The sequence below is a fragment of the Drosophila miranda genome, chromosome 2 (assembly GCF_003369915.1).
Source record: "Drosophila miranda strain MSH22 chromosome 2, D.miranda_PacBio2.1, whole genome shotgun sequence".
NCBI classification, from domain to species: domain Eukaryota; kingdom Metazoa; phylum Arthropoda; class Insecta; order Diptera; family Drosophilidae; genus Drosophila; species Drosophila miranda.
Genome location: NC_046675.1, coordinates 30,497,090 through 30,515,416, shown reverse-complemented (window position 1 = coordinate 30,515,416; position 18,327 = coordinate 30,497,090). Strand labels below are relative to the sequence as shown.

General features: G+C 45.1%; 7 protein-coding genes across 8 annotated transcripts; 4 read left to right on the top strand and 3 right to left on the bottom strand.

Annotated features, from left to right (window-relative positions):
• The first annotated feature begins 598 nt into the window (after positions 1-598).
• LOC108157059 (arrestin domain-containing protein 1) lies at positions 599-3,547 on the top strand. The gene is made up of 4 exons (XM_017288889.2): positions 599-1,034; positions 2,034-2,401; positions 2,466-2,997; positions 3,061-3,547. Exons 1-4 carry the CDS (start codon positions 920-922, stop codon positions 3,450-3,452), a joined length of 1,407 nt encoding a protein of 468 aa, XP_017144378.1. The 5' UTR covers positions 599-919; the 3' UTR covers positions 3,453-3,547.
• Positions 3,548-3,649: 102 nt separating this feature from the next.
• Positions 3,650-5,851, top strand: LOC108157060 (mitochondrial thiamine pyrophosphate carrier). Its single transcript, XM_017288890.2, has 3 exons — positions 3,650-3,947; positions 4,013-4,313; positions 4,472-5,851. The coding sequence occupies exon 3, from the start codon at positions 4,622-4,624 to the stop codon at positions 5,603-5,605; it is 984 nt and encodes a 327-aa protein (XP_017144379.1). The 5' UTR covers positions 3,650-3,947; positions 4,013-4,313; positions 4,472-4,621; the 3' UTR covers positions 5,606-5,851.
• A 104-nt stretch (positions 5,852-5,955) lies between these two features.
• On the top strand, positions 5,956-7,129 carry LOC108157253. Its single transcript, XM_017289231.2, has one exon. It carries the CDS (start codon positions 6,229-6,231, stop codon positions 7,105-7,107), a length of 879 nt encoding a protein of 292 aa, XP_017144720.1. The 5' UTR covers positions 5,956-6,228; the 3' UTR covers positions 7,108-7,129.
• Positions 7,118-8,866, bottom strand: LOC108157252 (sorbitol dehydrogenase). Of its 2 annotated transcripts, XM_033389001.1 has the most exons (7): positions 8,753-8,866; positions 8,503-8,683; positions 8,406-8,439; positions 7,869-8,338; positions 7,592-7,810; positions 7,406-7,527; positions 7,118-7,345 (listed from the first exon to the last, which is right to left on the bottom strand). In XM_033389001.1, the coding sequence occupies exons 1-7, from the start codon at positions 8,767-8,769 to the stop codon at positions 7,162-7,164; spliced, it is 1,227 nt and encodes a 408-aa protein (XP_033244892.1). In that variant the 5' UTR covers positions 8,770-8,866; the 3' UTR covers positions 7,118-7,161. The 2 variants fall into 2 exon arrangements, with proteins under 2 accessions (XP_033244892.1, XP_033244891.1); XM_033389000.1 differs by having other exon boundaries at positions 8,503-8,866.
• Positions 8,867-9,837: 971 nt separating this feature from the next.
• On the bottom strand, positions 9,838-13,088 carry LOC108157687. Its single transcript, XM_017289854.2, has 2 exons — positions 12,605-13,088; positions 9,838-12,539 (listed from the first exon to the last, which is right to left on the bottom strand). Exons 1-2 carry the CDS (start codon positions 12,749-12,751, stop codon positions 11,409-11,411), a joined length of 1,278 nt encoding a protein of 425 aa, XP_017145343.1. The 5' UTR covers positions 12,752-13,088; the 3' UTR covers positions 9,838-11,408.
• An 851-nt stretch (positions 13,089-13,939) lies between these two features.
• LOC108155608 (alcohol dehydrogenase class-3) lies at positions 13,940-15,442 on the top strand. Its single transcript, XM_017286534.2, has 4 exons — positions 13,940-14,048; positions 14,124-14,213; positions 14,278-14,739; positions 14,794-15,442. Exons 1-4 carry the CDS (start codon positions 14,028-14,030, stop codon positions 15,358-15,360), a joined length of 1,140 nt encoding a protein of 379 aa, XP_017142023.1. The 5' UTR covers positions 13,940-14,027; the 3' UTR covers positions 15,361-15,442.
• Positions 15,443-16,112: 670 nt separating this feature from the next.
• Positions 16,113-18,309, bottom strand: LOC108155610 (tetraspanin-33). The gene is made up of 3 exons (XM_017286535.2): positions 17,626-18,309; positions 17,397-17,567; positions 16,113-17,330 (listed from the first exon to the last, which is right to left on the bottom strand). The coding sequence occupies exons 1-3, from the start codon at positions 18,002-18,004 to the stop codon at positions 17,008-17,010; spliced, it is 873 nt and encodes a 290-aa protein (XP_017142024.1). The 5' UTR covers positions 18,005-18,309; the 3' UTR covers positions 16,113-17,007.
• Between the last annotated feature and the right edge of the window lie 18 nt (positions 18,310-18,327).

Below are 18,327 nucleotides of genomic sequence, written 5' to 3'. Positions count from 1 at the left end.
CAAGATTAACTACTTTTAAGTTCTCTCATTTATTGTACTTAAACTAAAACAAGGTTTAAGCAAAAAAGGTCAACAACAAAACAGTGGCAACGTAAGTGAGTATGAAAAGCGCCGTAAGTGAGTATGAAATGTGAAGTCAACTGGAGTTTGTGCATAGATATACCCTATTTCGGTAATATAACATATAAAGAAACTGTTTTCCCAGCTGATTTTAAACGTAATTAATAAAGAAATTGAAATTGAAAGAAATTAGACAAATTCATGCATATGTGTAGGGTCTTGTAAATATCGAGATCCCGATACCTATTCATGGTCTCTGTAAGTAAGCCATGAACTGCAATATTTCGTTGAGATAGCTTTACAACATATCCTGCAAGCATTGACGCCTGGGATGACAAACATTCCTCCATTCTATAATATCCTTTTCCACAGGGTATGCGGAAGGCTGCTCATTTCGCCAAAGAAAAACAGCTGTTGACTGGCGCTGCCATCCGGCAGTTGGCGCTAAAAGTCTTTCATTTGAATTTCGTTTAAGACTTTAACACTTTAAAACGAAGAACCTTGTTTTATTTGTCGTTATACATATATCATACATTTTAAAAATACAAATACATTGTTGTGCTTCCCCAGTTTACGTTCTGCGCAGTCTATCGTCTATCTCTCTCCTGCAAGCACATATACATATACATATGTATACACACGCTTGAAATCAGCTTTTGCTGTCAGTATCAGAATTTTGCGGCTCGCGTTCGGTCCATCGCGTGGTGTGTGGTGTTCGTTATTTGTGGAGCCCCGGAGCCGCTCGCTTCCCCTGCTGTTGCTTGCTGCCTTGCTTTTATCAATAAAAACCAAACCCTCCTTTGTCATTTGCAAATATCCTGGTCGCTAAGGCGTTGCCTCTCCGCGTAACTTCGATAAGATGAGCAGCAAAGTAACCTTTGCCTTTGATAATAACCCCTTGGGGGTATATCACGCAGGCCAGGTGATATCCGGAACGGCTGAGCTCACAACGGACCGTCCAAAAACCATTCGCTGTAAGTTCTGGGGCCCCCTCTCCCACTCCCCAACTCAAAGACGTAGTTCTCTGATGGCCGATGGCTGGTGGTAGGAAGCAGTCTTTGTCCATGACGTCATGGTTATATGCTGCTGGCCATCCAATTTCGTTGCGTATGGGAACTGGGGACTGTTCTGTGGGCTTCATTAGTAGTCGCGTCGTCATTTATATTGTTTCTATTGTTGTTGTATCTTTTGTGTATTGCTGCCGGCAGATTTTGATTGTTAAGGTGTATATCCGAGCGGCTGCCTGGCTGACTGGCTTGGGATATCTGATAGCCGCTGGAAAAACTAGTTTGGGGCTTGAAATTACGGGCTGCTGTTTATATTATTATTAGGTATTTGATTCGGTTTACTGGACGCCGACACTGGAGTCGTTTTTATGCAGAAAAAGACAAAATGAACAGAACGCTTGGAATGAATGCAAAGTAATTGTAGTCGGATATATTCCATGTTTATTTCTGAGTATTTCTTATCGCTTAAATATCCAGAGCTTACGAATCTTCTTTCTGTAAATATTTGGACGTTGATATGAAAAGCCTGCAGCGACACAAAGCCGACCGAGGGGCGATGCCGCATGACGCATGATGGTGTCCATGCAGAAGAATTAGGAAAGTAGTAGGATATAATTTGATAGAGGTAATCATAATCCCAGCATTTTTATACTTCAATCATATCGTATACACCCATCTAATGTTTTTGATTCTTTGAATTATTTATGTATATAGTATAGCCAGCGTATAATCCATCAAAAAATTAATTCCAAAGAGGCCAAGGCATGTCAAATGCAATTAAATGCAATGAATAATTGTAGATTACGAAATGTTACAGTGAAAACTCAGCCAGAGAAAATATATTTCCAAGGAAATCTTTGTAGTTTTTGTAGACCAAAAAACCTCTCAAGCTTTGAGTTTCCGCCCCAGAAGAGTGCCCTCTGTATACCCATACTCGTAGTACATCCGAAATTAATTCAATTACAGCGATATTTATAACAATAAATGGATATGGGGAGACGCGCTGGCAGGAGAGTGTGGAGAAGCCCGGCGATGATGGCAAGACTAAAAAATCAATGGAGACGCACACCACTACAGAGATCTACTATAGCAGCGATAAGTATGTGTACGGCCAGAGCGGTGGCTCACAGCTGGAGCTGCCGAAGGGCAAGTTTGTGTTTCCCTTTCACACGACCATCCCACCGAATGCCCCAACCTCCTTCAATGGCAGCCACGGACAGATCAAGCATGAGGTGACCCTCACCATAGATCGCTCGGTGCGCTACAATAATATCTTCAAGCAGTGCTTCACTGTGATACTGCCACACGATTTGAACACCAAGAGAGAGAATGCGGTAGGTGCATCCAGATCAGATCATATCATATCAGTCTCCAATGCCATTCCATTGATCCTTTTAGCAACCCCTGAAACGCATTGAGGAGAAGTCCTTCTGGTGGGGCTCCATTTTTGGTGCCAACAAGCCGATGGTCATGGATGTGAGCACCTCGTACAGTGGGTATGTGCCCGGCCAGAAGATACACTTTCATATGGTGCTCGACAATCAGTCGGACGTCCAGTGCCAGGATGTCAAAGTGCGCCTCCTCAAGAATGTCACATATCGGGCCAATTCCACGAACAAGGAGCAGCTGAAATCCACCGAATCCCGCATTGCGGATATGCACTGCGGCGAGGTGGTGAAACACAACAAGGCCCAGTTCGATGAGTATCTCCTGGTGCCTCCCACAACACCCTCCACGGTGGGGGAACGGGACCCCATACGCGTTAGCTATACGCTCCGGTTTATAGCCAAAACCTTTCGTTTTCATGGCGGCGGGGATCTGGTGGTGGACTTTCCAGTGACCATCGGCACATTGCCGCTACTGGGCAGTGGCGAGGACAAGGGACCCGGAAAGACTGCGTCCTCCAATGGCAGTGTCAACAGTTATCCTGGTAGGTGGTGGGCTCCTAGATGATATTTCCTCTCAGTATAACATTTCATTCTTCTCTTGTTAGGTGCCCCGATCTTCCAGGAGGATGTGAGCGACGAACAGTTCGAGTCCAACACATTCAAGCCACGTTATCCGGTGTACACGTTCGGCCAGCCTGGAAATGCCGCCAATGGAGCTCCGGCAGCTACCCCCAGTCTGTATCCAAGGGCTGAAGACACACCGCCAGTGGCTCCTCTACCATATGCGCCCAATCCAGTAACGCCAGTGGCCAAGCCCACAGCCCCAGGCCCTCAAAAGATACCCCCATATCCGACCAACTCGCCCGCACCTGTGTCTGCGGCTGCTGCTCCTGGTGGCGGTCACTTTGAAGTTCTTGGCTTTAGCATACCGCCCGGGTATCAGCCAACGCCCAGTGCACCAGGTGCTGCTTCCCCGGCTGGCATTGGCTGGAAGTAGAACCCCTATATTTACACGATTTTGTATTATATTTTTTAAGCCATTTTTCAAATAAAACTGAAAGCGCGCCTGCAGTGGCAGCGCTGTGCCCTTGACACTGCTCCGGTCTATCGGTATAGCGTTGCCAGACCTAACGAAAGTGGACAGCGCCGAACAGCTGTTGGCGTGCACTTGACGACGTAATTAGAGGCCGAACTTTTTGTTGTTTTTAAAAGAAACCAGTTTTAAAGTGGGAAGCGGGCCAAATGTGAGCAACGGAGTGCGACATAACTGCATCTACAGCTCATACCAAACTATTACACGCTCTCTCGGAAACACACACGCGCACACAGACAAGCTGATCGAACGAATGCCCCGCGAAAAGAAAGTTTTGACGCAATCCACGGGCCTTTGCTTGTAATGAAGAAGCTTCGCCGCCTAATCATTTACTGCTGCACTCTCCCCGTGTACGGACGCTGTGGACGATTGTCGCCACATTTTTGGAGATACTTAACGGTAAGACATTCCCAGTGTCCAGTGGCCAGTTCCCGCAGTCATAATGCATTCCCAATATGCAACAGAGAGCCTTTTGTCTCTTTATCTTGGCAGCATCAACAACAGCTAGCAACAACGACGGACAACGGACGGGCGACGAACAACGACGAAAAGTGAAATCGCTGATGAACCCAGATACCCCTTGGCTTGCTGGTCAGCCGCCAGTCACTTACTCAAATCAATGAATGAATAGTTGAGGAAGCGCTTGAGTCAGAGTTGGAATCTATTTTAGGAGCATGCACAAATTGGTGCGCAGGCGAGCATAACCCCCAGAAAAACAGACAACAAGTAAATGACATCCGTGCGGCTCCACTGGGCATGACTCTAGTAAGTTTTTGAGCTCCCCTACCCTAATCATCTTCCCATCTTTTGCAATCATAATGTTGATGAGTGTGTAAACAGGCCGCACCTTTGAATAGTTTTGAATAGCCAAAAACATGAAGAAAACTACTAATAATGCTGTTGGTTTTGTTTGTGATTTACAGAAATGCCATTGAGGAGTCAGTCGCAGCAATAAAAGTGAAATCCGCACGAGCAAACACGCACACACACTCACACACCCAGGCACAAACACAGCCGCCACCGCAGACAGGCAGCGAGCAGGCATTCATTTTCGTATTGGTCACCGTAACGAAATGGCGGTAACAACAGGCACCACCACAACCAGCCCCTCGCCAAGTCCGCGACGCAGGCATAGTACGCGCGAGCAACTGCATCAGATTGTGGCTGGAGGCCTGTCGGCGGCCATAACCCGTTCCACCTGCCAACCTCTGGACGTGCTAAAGATACGCTTTCAGCTGCAGGTAGAGCCGCTGGGCAAGAGCCAGTCCACGGGCACACGACAGGCATCCAAATACATCTCCATTACACAGGCGGTGAAGACGATATACCGCGAGGAGGGAGTGCTGGCCTTCTGGAAGGGCCACAATCCCGCCCAGGTGCTGTCCATTATGTACGGGATCTGTCAGTTCTGGACATATGAACAGCTCAGTCTTCAGGCCAATCAGACGCACTACCTCAAGGATCACCAGCACTTGTCGAATTTCCTGTGCGGCGCCGCTGCTGGCGGTGCTGCGGTTATCATCTCCACGCCGCTGGATGTTATACGAACGCGTCTGATTGCCCAGGACACCAGCAAGGGCTATAGGAATGCCACGCGTGCCGTTTCCGCCATTGTGCACCAGGAGGGACCACGCGGCATGTACCGGGGGCTCTCGTCGGCCCTGCTACAGATTGCCCCGCTGATGGGCACCAACTTTATGGCGTATCGCCTGTTCAGCGACTGGGCTTGTGTCTTCTTCGAGGTGGGGGATCGCAGCAAGCTGCCCACCTGGACGCTCCTCGCACTGGGCGCCTCATCGGGTATGCTGTCCAAGACGATTGTGTATCCCTTCGATCTGATCAAGAAACGCCTGCAGATCCAGGGCTTCGAGTCGAATCGACAGACGTTTGGCCAGACGCTGCAGTGCCACGGCGTTTGGGATTGTTTACGGCTGACCGTGCGTCAAGAGGGCGTTCGCGGGCTGTACAAGGGCGTGGCCCCCACACTGCTGAAGTCAAGCCTGACGACGGCCTTGTATTTTAGCATTTACGACAAGCTCAAGCAAGTGCGGTTCTAGATGTTAATGGCAACCAACTGGGGTTAATGGTTCTACCTATTGTAGTGGCACTTCTGGTAGACAGAATATATACAGTGTATTTTCTATTTTTATATATATATTTACCACACCGTGTAAATAATATTAAGCATAGCTTAGCTGTTAATTAGTTTTCGGTTCTGCGTGCGGGTTTTTATCTTTATAACCTAATCATTAGATTGACTTAAGCAATGGGTAGAGACACAAAATACAACATGCAGCGCACCAGTTAAGAAACTATTATTTCTAGTTTTAGGTTGAAGCGGGTTTTTTTTTTATCCACAAGTTCCCCGAATCTACAGCTTTATTGTTTTTGTGGGACGCATAGTTATTTAATTATCTTTATCATATTTTCATATTCAGGGACACAAATAATAAATTAAAACGCACCACGATATTTTTATCTGAAGAGATAAAGACTAGTCGTTATTTATTTTGAATTTCAAATTGCGATTTATCGATAACCCGATATGCTTAGTGATGGCCTGAAACAACAGCTGAAAAGCTCCCGCAGAGCTTTTTACTGTTGTGAAATTCGCCGACAAATTTGGTAATATAAACGATCTCCGTTTCTTGTTCTATTATCAGATAACAAGTAACAACAAATGGCACTTGTCCAAACCTGCGCCATCGACAACAATTCCGATGCCTGGCTGATATGGATGTCTCGAGAGGCGAGCTCCAAAGGAGAAAAACTCAGCTTGGATCCCCCGCGAATCGTGGCATTTCACTTCTTTGATAATCGACACAGAGATGATGTGATTACCAAAAAATGGGCGAAATTAATGGCCAAACTGGCCCATGAATATGCCGGTCGGATAATGTTCGGGATGCGGGACATGAAAAGCATCGGCAATTGGCATCCGAATCTCAGACCGAATGACTTTGGCGGTTATCGGCCAGGTTTGCCGCCTCTTATCTATGGAGAGGATAAGAAGCACAATGTCTATGAGATGAACAGGTTGGTGAACTACAGGAATATGAAGGACTTTTGCGAGAAACTGCTGCAGGATCAGCTCTTCCAGGCGGTTGTTCTGGCCCCCGTTGCCGAATTGGATTCACCTCCTCAAAATTACTTTGACTTGGAAGATCACAAGGACAGGGATTACTTTGTGATGTTGTACGATCCTGCCTGCTACCACTGGCCCATACAGTTGAAAATGCTGCGGAAACTGTCCCGCCTGCTGGCCAACGAAACAACTATCTCTGTGATGATCATCAATAAGTCGCACAACTATTTGGGCGTGGTATTCAACAAGTTTTCGAAGGCGGTCAACTGTCATGGGGCCACAATATTCAGCACTTCACGTCTGGATGGCTGCGACTTTAAGATGCGCCCGAGACAGGACAGTACACGCGAATATCTGCGCTACATTGCCCAGAGCAGACAGCCAGAGTTGTTGGGCTACGATGCCAATGGCGAGCCCAAAGCACCCGAGGCGGCATTGGCTTACATTGAATGTCTATTTGCTGAAAGCAGTTGACGGATTACCATTGCCATAAAGTCTATGTTTATCTATAGATTCTAGTATGTATATTCAAAATTTAACTGGATTGTTGGCATCTCTGGGCTGGACGTGTATCATGACTTTGATAGCACCGCCATGGCCATAGCGGGAAGTTTCGAAGGCCTTCGCCGTCTCGGTGATGTCAAAGTGATGTGTTACCAGACGCTTGACATTCACTTTACCGGATGCCACCAGAGCCAGAGCGGCCGAGTAGCTGTAAGCGCATAATAAAACTCAATTTATAATGTTGAAAAAAGGGCTTCATAGCACTCACTCGTTGCAGTAGCGGAAGACGCCACGTATGTCGACCACTCGTGACAGGGCATTGATCAAGGGCAGCTTGATCTCCGGTGCTCCCATACCCACAATAACGACAACACCGCCGGAACGTGTAGCCTGCACAAAAGAGGGTCAGAGAGTTACTTTCATCCACAGCAAAACCCTTTCATTGAGAGCTTACGAAGATTGCCAGGCGAGCACTGCTCTCTGCCCCACAACAGTCGACGGCCTTGTCAGGGGCCCCGCTCATGGTACAATGGACTTTTTTGACAATATCCTCGGCACTCTGATTCCTATCCAGCAACAGGGTGTGGGTGGCGCCCAGCTCTTTGGCCACATCCAGACGCTGCTGCACCAAATCTGTGATCAAAATCTCAGAAGCTCCCAAGGCTTGAGCGGCCTAGGTGAGGGAAAATATTAAATACAAGTCCAATTAATGAAACTATTGGGTTTCCTACCAGCAGAGTGACCAGACCGATTGGTCCGGCGCCCAGGATCAGGACCTTGGAGCCCAGACCAACTTCGGCCCGACGACAGGCATGAACACCCACCGAGAGTGGTTCCAGGAGGGCGCCCTCCTCCATGCTGACATGATCCGGGAGTTTGAAGCAAAAGTCCGCCGCATGCTTGTAGAAGCGTGTAAGGTTGCCATCGTACGGGGGCGTGGCACAGAACACCATGTCGGCACAAAGGTTGTACTTTCCCTGCTTGCAGAGATCACAGTAGCGACAGGGAACGCCCGGTTCGATGGCTACACGATCTCCCACAGCCAAATGTTTTACGGACTTTCCCACCTTAGCCACTACGCCAGCAGCCTCATGTCCGATGATCATGGGCTTGGTCAGCACAAAGTCGCCTATGCGTCCAGCAGTGAGATAGTGCACATCGGAACCGCAGATCCCAACACTGTCCATGGCCAGGAGGACCTCTGCGGGGGCAACAAATAAAAGGCCTTGATTATTAGGCGATCATTTCCAACCTAAATACTTGCATACCATCGCTGGCTATTTCCGGAATGGGACGTTGTTCCTGCCGGCAGTAAAGAAAATTCAATAATCTACGAGACTAGCCTTCCTCTGGGATTCCTCTTACCAAACGCAAGTCCTCAATGCCATGAAGAACCGCAGTTAAGTTATCCGTTGCCATCTTTTCTGTAAATTTGTCGTCTCTGTTGCTGTCCCTCGTTCGACAGCACTCTGTGTGCTCTGATGGTGAATTGTGAACCGAACGAGGTATTCCGAGACATTTTACACTCTCCCCTGGCGCCGGCGTGCTGCTCAGAGAAGCAATTACCTTAGTTGCTCTACAGTCGTGTGCATACGAATAGCAACAGTTGACTAACCATTTTCTAGCAAGCATCTCTATAAAGATTAGTGTACAAAATGCGACTTGGTTCCGCGAATGTGACGTATCTTTAAAGATCAATTTTTAAATTTAAAAATATCAGTATCAATTTTGACAATATTCTCAAATTTTTTAGCACCCTATTTAACTGTTTCCGATTGTCATTGCGCAAAAGCTTTTGTTAGTTTAGGCAGACTACAGGTAACATCCAGTAAATAGTCCTGGAGTAAAGAACAGAGTACAATGGTGAGTATTTTTGATGCATTTTATGCAATATATTGTCGTGTCGTTTCCAGTTTAATGTTTGGTAAATGTCTCGATCCGCCTCTACGTTTATTATATTGGTATATAACTGTATTGTATTTATTTACTCTCTCTCTCTTTCTTTCTCTCTCTTGAGGAAACCTGACAGCACAGCTGTCTTTGATTACCCGTTGATTGCGTGACATTCTACTAGGAAGCGGGTAGCGACTTCTCTCTCTCTCTCTCTGGCTCGCCCACTCTCACTGTTTTTGATACCCTTGCAGAAGGTATTATGATTTTGATGGGGAGTTTAATATACCTTTTTCAAATGGGGAGGAAAAGGTCAATATTCTTCTTCAAACAATAAATACTTCTTATAGCCTTCTGACATTAGACTTTGCTATCTGCAAAAATCAGAGATTACCTTTAAGGGAAAACATATGATGAGAGCGAAAGATATATATGCCTTAGCTATGCTTTTCAGTTGAGCTGGTAACGGAGCTGTGGCAGAGATTCTATTTTTAGATTATTAATACTCTATAATTATTGATTTTTATGCTATACAGATTAAATTTTGCTGGCTGGCTGGGTGTGTAGCCAAATATTTGCTCAGTTCCTGGACTGATAGCCGGTAGACCTGCCTGGAGGTGGCTACGAGCGTCTATCTAATGTCATATGACTATCAGCTAAGTTCGCTGCCATATAAACGATGGATATGCTAGGGTATCAAAGCGCCGGGGCTGGTCAAAAAACCTAGCATTGCTCCTTTGTGGAAGTGTACCTCTATTATGTCGTTTGTTGATTGTAAAAATAATGCAAATATAAAAAACATCTGGTTTATTGGGTTTTGGCTTGCTAAATAGTTTTTATTGGCGTTATTTCTCTGGGGGCTAATATATTCATTTCAATAAGTATTTGTTTGATATTCGGGTTCCGTTTTTTACTTAACATATAGAATTTCTATTTTAAAAACGTTTACTTATATGTATATTTATGCGTGTATACGTGTGCCGTTTACTATATATTCTTGTTTTTTTGTATGTAGAAATAAATAATAGAAATAGAAATAAAAAAAAATCGTTTGCTTAAAACTAAGAAAAAGTTTCCATCACCTCAACTGCGCAGTTAATTTGTTTTGTTTCTGGTTTCTCTATTATTTGTAGGTGTGTGTGTTTTTTTTAAGATAAATGCATTGTTCTGTAAATGCAATGAGAGTTTATAAATATTTTAGATTTGGCTTTGAGTTTTGAAAGTAAAGAAATGCTGTATTTTATAGGGCTAGTGCCCCAGTTAACGGTTTTTTCGGCCATAACCTTGCAAATTTTTCCGAAATAGATATGGATGGAATCCGATTACTACGAAAGGATATTACATATTGGGCGACAGACATTTTGTACTTTCCATGAGAGATCTACAAAATTTTTTTTAAAAAATTGGAAAAATTGTTAGATTTGGGTTGCTATATCTTAAGCGACATAAATCAAAAATTATGGGAAAGGTCGTACAATTCTCTTTTCAATTCATTACATGGATATACGCGTCGCAGATGCCAACAAAAAAATTATGGAAGTGCGCAAAGTCATAAATTTTAGATTTAGATAATTTTTAGAATTTTAAAAAGAGATTTTGGGGGTATTGCAAAATCCAAGTATAACAAAGTGATCTACCTATCCAGACCTAATTTTTGTCTCGCAGAAAGTACATTCAAAGGTTTTCAGTTTATCACCCAGGGTAATCTTTCTATATCATTATAAAGATAATATATCGACTCTGTAATTATATTGTTTTTGTACTAAAAATAGTAACTTAATTCGAAAAAGCGCTGCTTTTTAATGGGGGTGGGGAAATTAGTTTACAGTTCGTTAAACACGAGATAATAGTAGCTATAGTTATTGTTAGTAAATTTTGTAAATCAATTAACACCTGTTCAGAATGACACTAACCATTTTTTTGAGCAATTCATTCGGAAAACAATTAATTATATTCTATATGGGAGATTATTGTATATGGGAGATTATTGTTGATTTGCAAGGCTATATGGCACCGAAAACTTGAGAGGTTGTTGTTTGTTTCTGTGCGAGTGTTAGATGTTTTTCTAGTAACTTAAATGCTAGTCTCTATAGGGCTTGGATTATGTTTGGTTTAGCTTTGATATCTATGGGGTATGTGGTGTATATACCTATATATTCCTGTTCTCTAAAGCTGCAATTGCATACAAGTAAAAGGAACAAATTTGGCCAAAGGAAACTTAAGTTTGTGTCTCGTACGAGTAGATTTTCAGAGATATATCATTTCTTTTTACGTTTTTTATATCACACTCATGGTCGAAATATCGAAACCGCCGCCGCTGGTCCAGTAAATCCTATAAATTAAACCGTTTACTGGCACCCCTCACTCGACGTTTTCCCCCTCTACATGGATAACTCCTGGCGGGGCTTGTTTATGTGCAGACGCTGTGGATCCTGCGGCGCCACACAGATATCGGTCAGTATAACCACCTCGTAAGGACTACAGTCGGGCATGTGGAGAAATCCACACAGCCAGCCATAGAAGCCCTTCTCAATGTCCGTGATGTCATTCACCCAGCTGCTGTACTGCAGACTCAACTGCCGGAAACCGGAGTAAAGGCCCAACCCAAAGGTGCACAGTACTATGGCCAGCGGATAGGCCAAGAAGAGCAGCGGTGTGACGAAGATCTTGTGCAGATACGACTTCTCCTCACAGTAATAGTTGAACATGTTGTACCAGGTGAGGGTGCCAATGTAGAAGGAGTACACCGCCGAAATAATCGTCACAAACGGCAGGCAGAGCAGAGAGATGAGGAAGATGTGCAGCCCGATGGCACAGCTGCAGGTGCAGCAGAGGCTGCGACCCTTCTGCGACTCATTGGCCATGGCATGGGCGTTCAGTTGCTCCAGCTCCTCGCGACTTATGTTGATCTGCAGATCAATGGACTGGCCCTTCTTCCTGCCGCGCTTGATGGTGCCCGTCATGGTCAGATAGTTGCCGCCGTCGGCTGCCTTCCGTGCCTGATACCGCTCAAGGCTATGATCGTACGTATTCAGGACACTGGTCTCCCCCGACTCCAGATCCTCGTAGTTGGCTATGTCCGGCGATGAGCGTTGATTCCGGGCCGTCACGGGCAGATCTGCGGTTCGTATGTTGACCCTCTTCTTCGAAGACGACCGATTGCTGAGGCAGTCGTGGCTCTTGCTTATTTTGGCGTCCAGGCTGCTCTCCGAATAGCAGCAGCTGCTGGGCGTCACTGTGCTGCTCTCATGCCGCTGCGATGTGGACTTGGTGCCCTGTGAGATCGACTCGAAGTTCTGCAGCTCATTGATGTTGGTCGTAGAGCGGGCCGACTTATTGCTATGCTGCGTGGAGCTGGCCGAGTGGGTGCTGGCAATCGTATCCTGGGCATTCGGCACACCCAACTCCCCCGGCAGCTGTGGCAGTGGCTGCTTGTTCTTGATAATCAACTTAGACTTTAGCAGCTCCTCCTCGAGGGTGGGATTCGAGGGCGACAGCTTGGGTCGATTTTGCTAGAGTTCAAACAGACAGCAGATATAGGAAGAGCATAGTCTCATCATCGTTTTTGGGCACTCACCTGCACACTGACTATATGGTCCACATAGTTTTGCTTCTTGGCCTCAGTTTTTGTTTGTTGACGCTTTCGCGGTGGTATGAAAACAGGGCGTTCCTTTGTCCCTGTGCTCATATCGACGGACAGGCCGCTCGAACCTTTGCCCACCATTTTGTGTCGCCTTTCCTTTGAGTTTCGTGTTTGCACAAAAACTACATATTTTTCTTGCACAATTTCCCCAACATACTGCTCGTTTTTTACTGTTTCTATTACTGTGTGCCCGTTACCCAACGCCCAACACTCACACACACACACACACACGCACGCACAAAATGCACTTCCGGCCGTTGTCTTGTCCGTTTGCCTGTGCTTTTATCGATTTTTCCTGGTCATCGTTCGGCGGCGGCACGTCCTTGTGCTGATTTTGCGTTCATTGGCGTTTGGGGGCGGTGCTGCTGCTGCTGCTTTCTCTGTTGCCGACGTGCATTTTTGGGCTGGGCGGACAATGTTTACAAAAAACTGGCGCCTGCGCTCAAAGTGTTTTGGCAAACTGCAATTTCTGCAAACAACAACAGCTGTTTGGCAAGGATTTAATGGCTGCCTCTGAAAAAGGCGGTTCATGGGGAGTGTACATGTGTATGTATGTGGTCCTGTGGGGGGAGAGGTTGGGGAGGTTGAAACGCTTAATAGATAGAAAAAAAAAATTAAAAAGCTGGAAAAACAGTCTTTATTACGAAATGAAATTCTGAAAGAAACTAAAAACTATTCTTATATTGCCTTTAGTTCAAAAAAATAAAGGCTTCAAAAGTAGAGAAGACATTAATTTTAAATTCAAAAGTAACGGAATGAAAGCTTTTTAAGCTTTTTAGGTCTTACAACAAAATATTAACTTGTAAGCAAAACTGTGCCATTTTTGTTGCTGCCTTAATTTGTATACCATTTTCATCTAACGATCACCTACGTTTTTTGCTTTGACCTTTTTTTCTTAGGGCTTCTTTAAGACACAATCCAATAAAACAGAGTCCCTAAAATTAATCAATCTTGTAGAAAATTGATTCATCTATCGGATAAAAATATGTGTTCACAGCTGAGTGTCCTAGCTAGCTTTAAATATAAGACCGAATATCAAAATTGAGGAATATGATTTCTAATCATGGACAGAGAATGATTAACCCATTATCGACCAGTGGGTATTAAAATACTTTCCACGAAAATTATGATTCTTGAAGAATTTTATCGCAGTTCAGGTGAAAGATATGGTAACAAATGGATCTACAAGAAGAGTTTACATGCTGTAACCACTGTGTAATTCAAGCTTTTAACCTGTTTAACTAGAGGGGGGGTTAAGTGGGCTAAATTCAGTCGCAATGACAACACTAACGATCAACCGGTGCCTCTTATTCGCCGCCTCGCCTGGAACTTATCGCAAAAACTATTTCCTACCAAGATGTCCGCAACAGAAGGCAAAGTACGTACCCAGAATATTAATTAGAACAGCAACAAAAAGCCAGATACTAAACGAACATGCACTACACCTCCGCAGGTAATTAAATGCAAAGCTGCAGTGGCATGGGAGGCGAAGAAGCCGCTGATCATTGAGGATATCGAGGTGGCGCCCCCTCAGGCGCATGAGGTGGGTCTAAATGGAAAATTCCATTTATGATTTGTTTTATAGTCCACTTTAAATCGCTTGGCAGGTTCGCATCAAGATTACAGCCACTGGCGTTTGCCACACGGACGCGTTCTCGTTGAGCGGTGCGGATCCCGAGGGTCTCTTTCCAGTGGTTCTTGGCCATGAGGGCGCTGGCATTGTGGAGAGCGTCGGCGAGGGCGTCACCAACTTCAAGGCTGGCGATCATGTCATTGCCCTTTACATTCCGCAGTGCGATGATTGCAAATTCTGCAAGAGCGGGAAGACAAATCTTTGCCAGAAGATTCGCCTGACCCAGGGCGCTGGTGTCATGCCCAATGGCTCGTCCCGCTTGTCGTGCAAAGGTCAGCAGCTGTTCCACTTCATGGGCACCTCCACATTCGCCGAGTACACGGTGGTGGCCGACATATCGCTGACGAAAATCAACGAGACAGCTCCATTGGAGAAGGTGTGCCTTCTGGGCTGTGGCATTTCCACGGGCTATGGCGCTGCCTTGAACACCGCAAAGGTGTGTACTGTTTGGGTTTACATAAGAGCTATAGTTATTTAATTAATTATTTAGGTGGAACCCGGCAGCACTTGCGCCGTCTGGGGTCTGGGTGCAGTTGGACTGGCCGTAGGTTTGGGCTGCAAGAAGGCTGGCGCCGGCAAAGTCTACGGCATCGACATCAATCCCGACAAATTCGAACTGGCCAAGAAATTCGGCTTCACCGACTTTGTCAATCCCAAGGATGTGGCCGACAAGGGAGCTATTCAAAACTATCTGATTGACCTGACCGATGGCGGTTTCGACTACACCTTCGAGTGCATTGGCAATGTGAATACCATGCGTTCCGCCCTGGAGGCCACGCACAAGGGCTGGGGCACATCGGTGGTCATTGGTGTGGCCGGCGCTGGCCAGGAGATTTCCACTCGACCCTTCCAACTGGTTGTGGGTCGTGTGTGGAAGGGATCTGCCTTTGGCGGTTGGCGTTCGGTCTCGGATGTGCCCAAACTGGTGGAGGCATACCTAAAGAAGGATCTGCTGGTGGATGAGTTCATTACCCACGAACTGCCACTATCAGAGATCAACAAGGCATTCGATCTGATGCACAAAGGCGAGAGCATTCGCTCTATTATCAAGTACTAAGGATGTCCACCAAGATGGTTGGTTTTTTCACTTTTTTATCAGCAAGCAGAGTGTATTCAAATAAATAGAATCTTTCTTTAAATGTTTATTTATGAATCAGCTTATCGCCTGGAGGGCGGTCGTCTTTTATAAATTGTACCACTTCTCGAATGGTCTTCTAATCTAAGTAGTGAACTTTGAATGCTTTGGCGATTGCGGTTGGAGTTTAAATATAGAATTTCACAACTTAGCTCAATTCTAATCAGGTTATCATCCTTGACCTGCTCTTTGCAGCGAAGCAGCTTTCCAGCAGCCGTGATATGTTGTTTAGTGAAAACAAGTTTTCTTTTATCGAATAAACACTAATTAGACCCAAAGACCCACAAGTGGGGCTGTTGGAAGCTTAACTAAAACTCGAATTTATAGACTGATTTATGAAGACTGATAGGCACGTAACGTATATAATGCTGTATGAACCATATTGTGTTCATGTTTCAAGACTTTTTATTGATTTATTATTATATTATTTCTTTTTTTTTTAGTTGAAAGGTTGTAGTCGCTTCGTGTGAGTTCTCCAGGGTTCAGTAAACTTCATGCTGATACAGCCGAATACTATGTTGGGGCCGACTCTATATTGCGTGTAGATCGTGTTCAAAGTCCAAACAAACCATGGAGCTATAAGCCATTAGATGAAAGAGCTATGCATTCTCCATTTTATCAATCAAGAAATGCCATCTTTAAGTACCATAAACCCCATTAAAAAGTTACCCAAATTACACGTACATATGTATGGTCTGTATTTGATTATGTAGTACAACGAGGTTTACACACAAACACAGATACAGATGCTTAAAATCTCTATTAATTCTAGTATGTATATTATTTAGTCCAACAAATACGTAGCAGTTTTGGTATAGTTTGGTTTTCTTTATAAATATAATTCTCATTTTAAATGCGTATGTATTTCTTAGATAAACTTATACTTATATACAAATGTCTTTTATTAGTAATACGATATTGCGCATATATTTAAGTGTTTGTTCATTTGCTTTGATTTTGTGACTACGGTACGGATCACGCTGAGACATTAAAAACGTACAGAGCTGCCTTAAAAATGGCCTATGCCACTATGGGATTATTTATGGGGTATACATACTAGACTGTGTTGTCCGTCAAGAGAGTATAAATATGATTGCAATTTGAACATTAAATGCAAAGGGTTTGAGAACAGAGACAGAGCCATTATTGAAACCAAAACTATTTGGGGGAAAACTAATATTTAAACACTGCTAGGACCACTATGGGATTATTTATGGGTTACAAATATATATAAAACTAGACTGTATTTTTCGGCAAGAGAGTATAGGTTAGGTTAGGTTCAGGCGCTAGCCTGGGGGAGTGATGATTGATTGCAATTTAAACATTAATTGCACAGGGCTTGAGAACATAGGCTGAGTAATAAGCTAACATAAAATATAGAGACATTATTGAAACCAAAGCTATTTGGGAGGAAACTAGTATTTGAGCACTTGTAGGACCAGATTAGCTCGATCAGCTCAGCGGCGGCAGTCGTGCTCCTGCCGCCAGGGCCATCTCTCACATTTGAGTGTTGTAGTACAAGTCTTCGTCGCACGGGTATCCGTACAAGTACGGATGATGGTATGGCACTCACGACCAGCGCGACTTCTGAAGGTCTATCTGTCCCTCCAGGGTCTTGGCCAGATAAATGACGAACAGCTGGAGCAAGGCAACTCCCAGGGCCACGCCAGCAATCACATAGAGATTTCGTTCTACCCAGACGCGCACGATTTCAATGCAGCCGCTAGTCCAGATGCGCTTGCTAGCGGCTGCCACCGAGTGCTCCTGCACGCCATAGCCGCACATTATGTTGACCAGGCCGGAACTGATGTCGGTGGCGTTGATGCAGCAGCTGTAGGGCACGCCGCACTTTTCCACAGATGGGGAGGAGCAATTGAAGTACTCGTTCTTGCCTGCAATGGGAAGGGGAAATGTCGATTAGTTGCAGTCAACTGTGTTGCAGGCTGATTGTGACTCACTCCAGTCCTGGTAGCCAGCATTGCTGAGGCCACAGCACTTGAACTCTTGCTGCGCAAAGTCAATGAAATTCTGCAGATCTGAGTCATCGCGGTACGAGTGTATAATCTTGTCGGCAAACTGTGATTCCAAGAACGAGTTCATGTACTGCGGGAACACGAAGCAGATGATGGCTGCAATGAGAAGAGAGTTAATATTCTTCCTGCGTTGGTAATCGGTGTGTGTACCCACCTAAAGTCATTTCCATGATGAAAAACATAAGCAGACACATCGAGTAGAACTTCAGCAGGCAGGTGTTCTCCCGCAGAGCTCCCAGGCATCCGGCAAAGCTGACTACGAATATCACACAGCCCGCAATGATCATCACCAAGGATATATTGAAGATCACATCGTAGACGGTGTCCAGGCGCAACCACCCATTGCCATCCTTCAGTTTGTCCATGAACGCGTACACACCGATGGCCAGGAGCAGGCCGCCGAAGAGCCAGAAAAGGAAGTTCAGCAGGAAGATCATGTATTTCACGCAGGAGCTGACGTAGGTGAAGTGGTGGGGATACGACATCCGCGGATGCATGTAGCTGCCCCCATGGTGGTATCTGTGGTTACTCATACTAGTCGTATTTGTCGCAATCGAATGATTTTATCTCAATGAAACTCTTCTGTTCTTAATCTCTGGCTTGTCTTCTTCTTTATCAAGTCCACCCCCACGGTTTGTTGACGCCCTCTTTGCGTGTGGTCTTTTCGCGAGCTCAATGGTATCCCACTCTCATGGTGCGCGCGTTGGCTGTGTTTAGTGAAGCTCAGCACACAACAATGGATTAATTTTTCACTGATTTTTTGTATAAACAATTACATTACACAGAGATAAAAAATAACAAATTCGACAGCGTTGCCACACAGTTTTCTGTGGTTGACAAAGAGAGAAGCACTGCT

Excerpts from the sequence above, each read along its gene's own strand:
- LOC108157253 (XM_017289231.2), top strand. The coding sequence starts at position 6,229 with ATGGCACTTGTCCAAACCTGCGCCATCGACAACAATTCCGATGCCTGG.
- LOC108157060 (XM_017288890.2), top strand. The coding sequence starts at position 4,622 with ATGGCGGTAACAACAGGCACCACCACAACCAGCCCCTCGCCAAGTCCG.
- LOC108155610 (XM_017286535.2), bottom strand. The coding sequence starts at position 18,004 with ATGAGTAACCACAGATACCACCATGGGGGCAGCTACATGCATCCGCGG. Across the intron at positions 17,568-17,625 it reads CATCATGGAAATGACTTTAG|CCATCATCTGCTTCGTGTTC; the intron begins GTGGGTACACAC and ends TTCTCATTGCAG. Across the intron at positions 17,331-17,396 it reads TGCTGGCTACCAGGACTGGA|GCAAGAACGAGTACTTCAAT; the intron begins GTGAGTCACAAT and ends TTCCCATTGCAG.
- LOC108155608 (XM_017286534.2), top strand. The coding sequence starts at position 14,028 with ATGTCCGCAACAGAAGGCAAA. Across the intron at positions 14,049-14,123 it reads TGTCCGCAACAGAAGGCAAA|GTAATTAAATGCAAAGCTGC; the intron begins GTACGTACCCAG and ends ACACCTCCGCAG. Across the intron at positions 14,214-14,277 it reads CGCCCCCTCAGGCGCATGAG|GTTCGCATCAAGATTACAGC; the intron begins GTGGGTCTAAAT and ends ATCGCTTGGCAG.
- LOC108157059 (XM_017288889.2), top strand. The coding sequence starts at position 920 with ATGAGCAGCAAAGTAACCTTTGCCTTTGATAATAACCCCTTGGGGGTA. Across the intron at positions 1,035-2,033 it reads CCGTCCAAAAACCATTCGCT|CGATATTTATAACAATAAAT; the intron begins GTAAGTTCTGGG and ends ATTCAATTACAG. Across the intron at positions 2,998-3,060 it reads CAGTGTCAACAGTTATCCTG|GTGCCCCGATCTTCCAGGAG; the intron begins GTAGGTGGTGGG and ends TTCTCTTGTTAG.
- LOC108157687 (XM_017289854.2), bottom strand. The coding sequence starts at position 12,751 with ATGGTGGGCAAAGGTTCGAGCGGCCTGTCCGTCGATATGAGCACAGGG. Across the intron at positions 12,540-12,604 it reads ACCATATAGTCAGTGTGCAG|CAAAATCGACCCAAGCTGTC; the intron begins GTGAGTGCCCAA and ends TTTGAACTCTAG.
- LOC108157252 (XM_033389000.1), bottom strand. The coding sequence starts at position 8,769 with ATGCTTGCTAGAAAATGGTTAGTCAACTGTTGCTATTCGTATGCACAC. Across the intron at positions 8,440-8,502 it reads GCATTGAGGACTTGCGTTTG|GAACAACGTCCCATTCCGGA; the intron begins GTAAGAGGAATC and ends TACTGCCGGCAG. Across the intron at positions 8,339-8,405 it reads TCCGGAAATAGCCAGCGATG|AGGTCCTCCTGGCCATGGAC; the intron begins GTATGCAAGTAT and ends TTGCCCCCGCAG.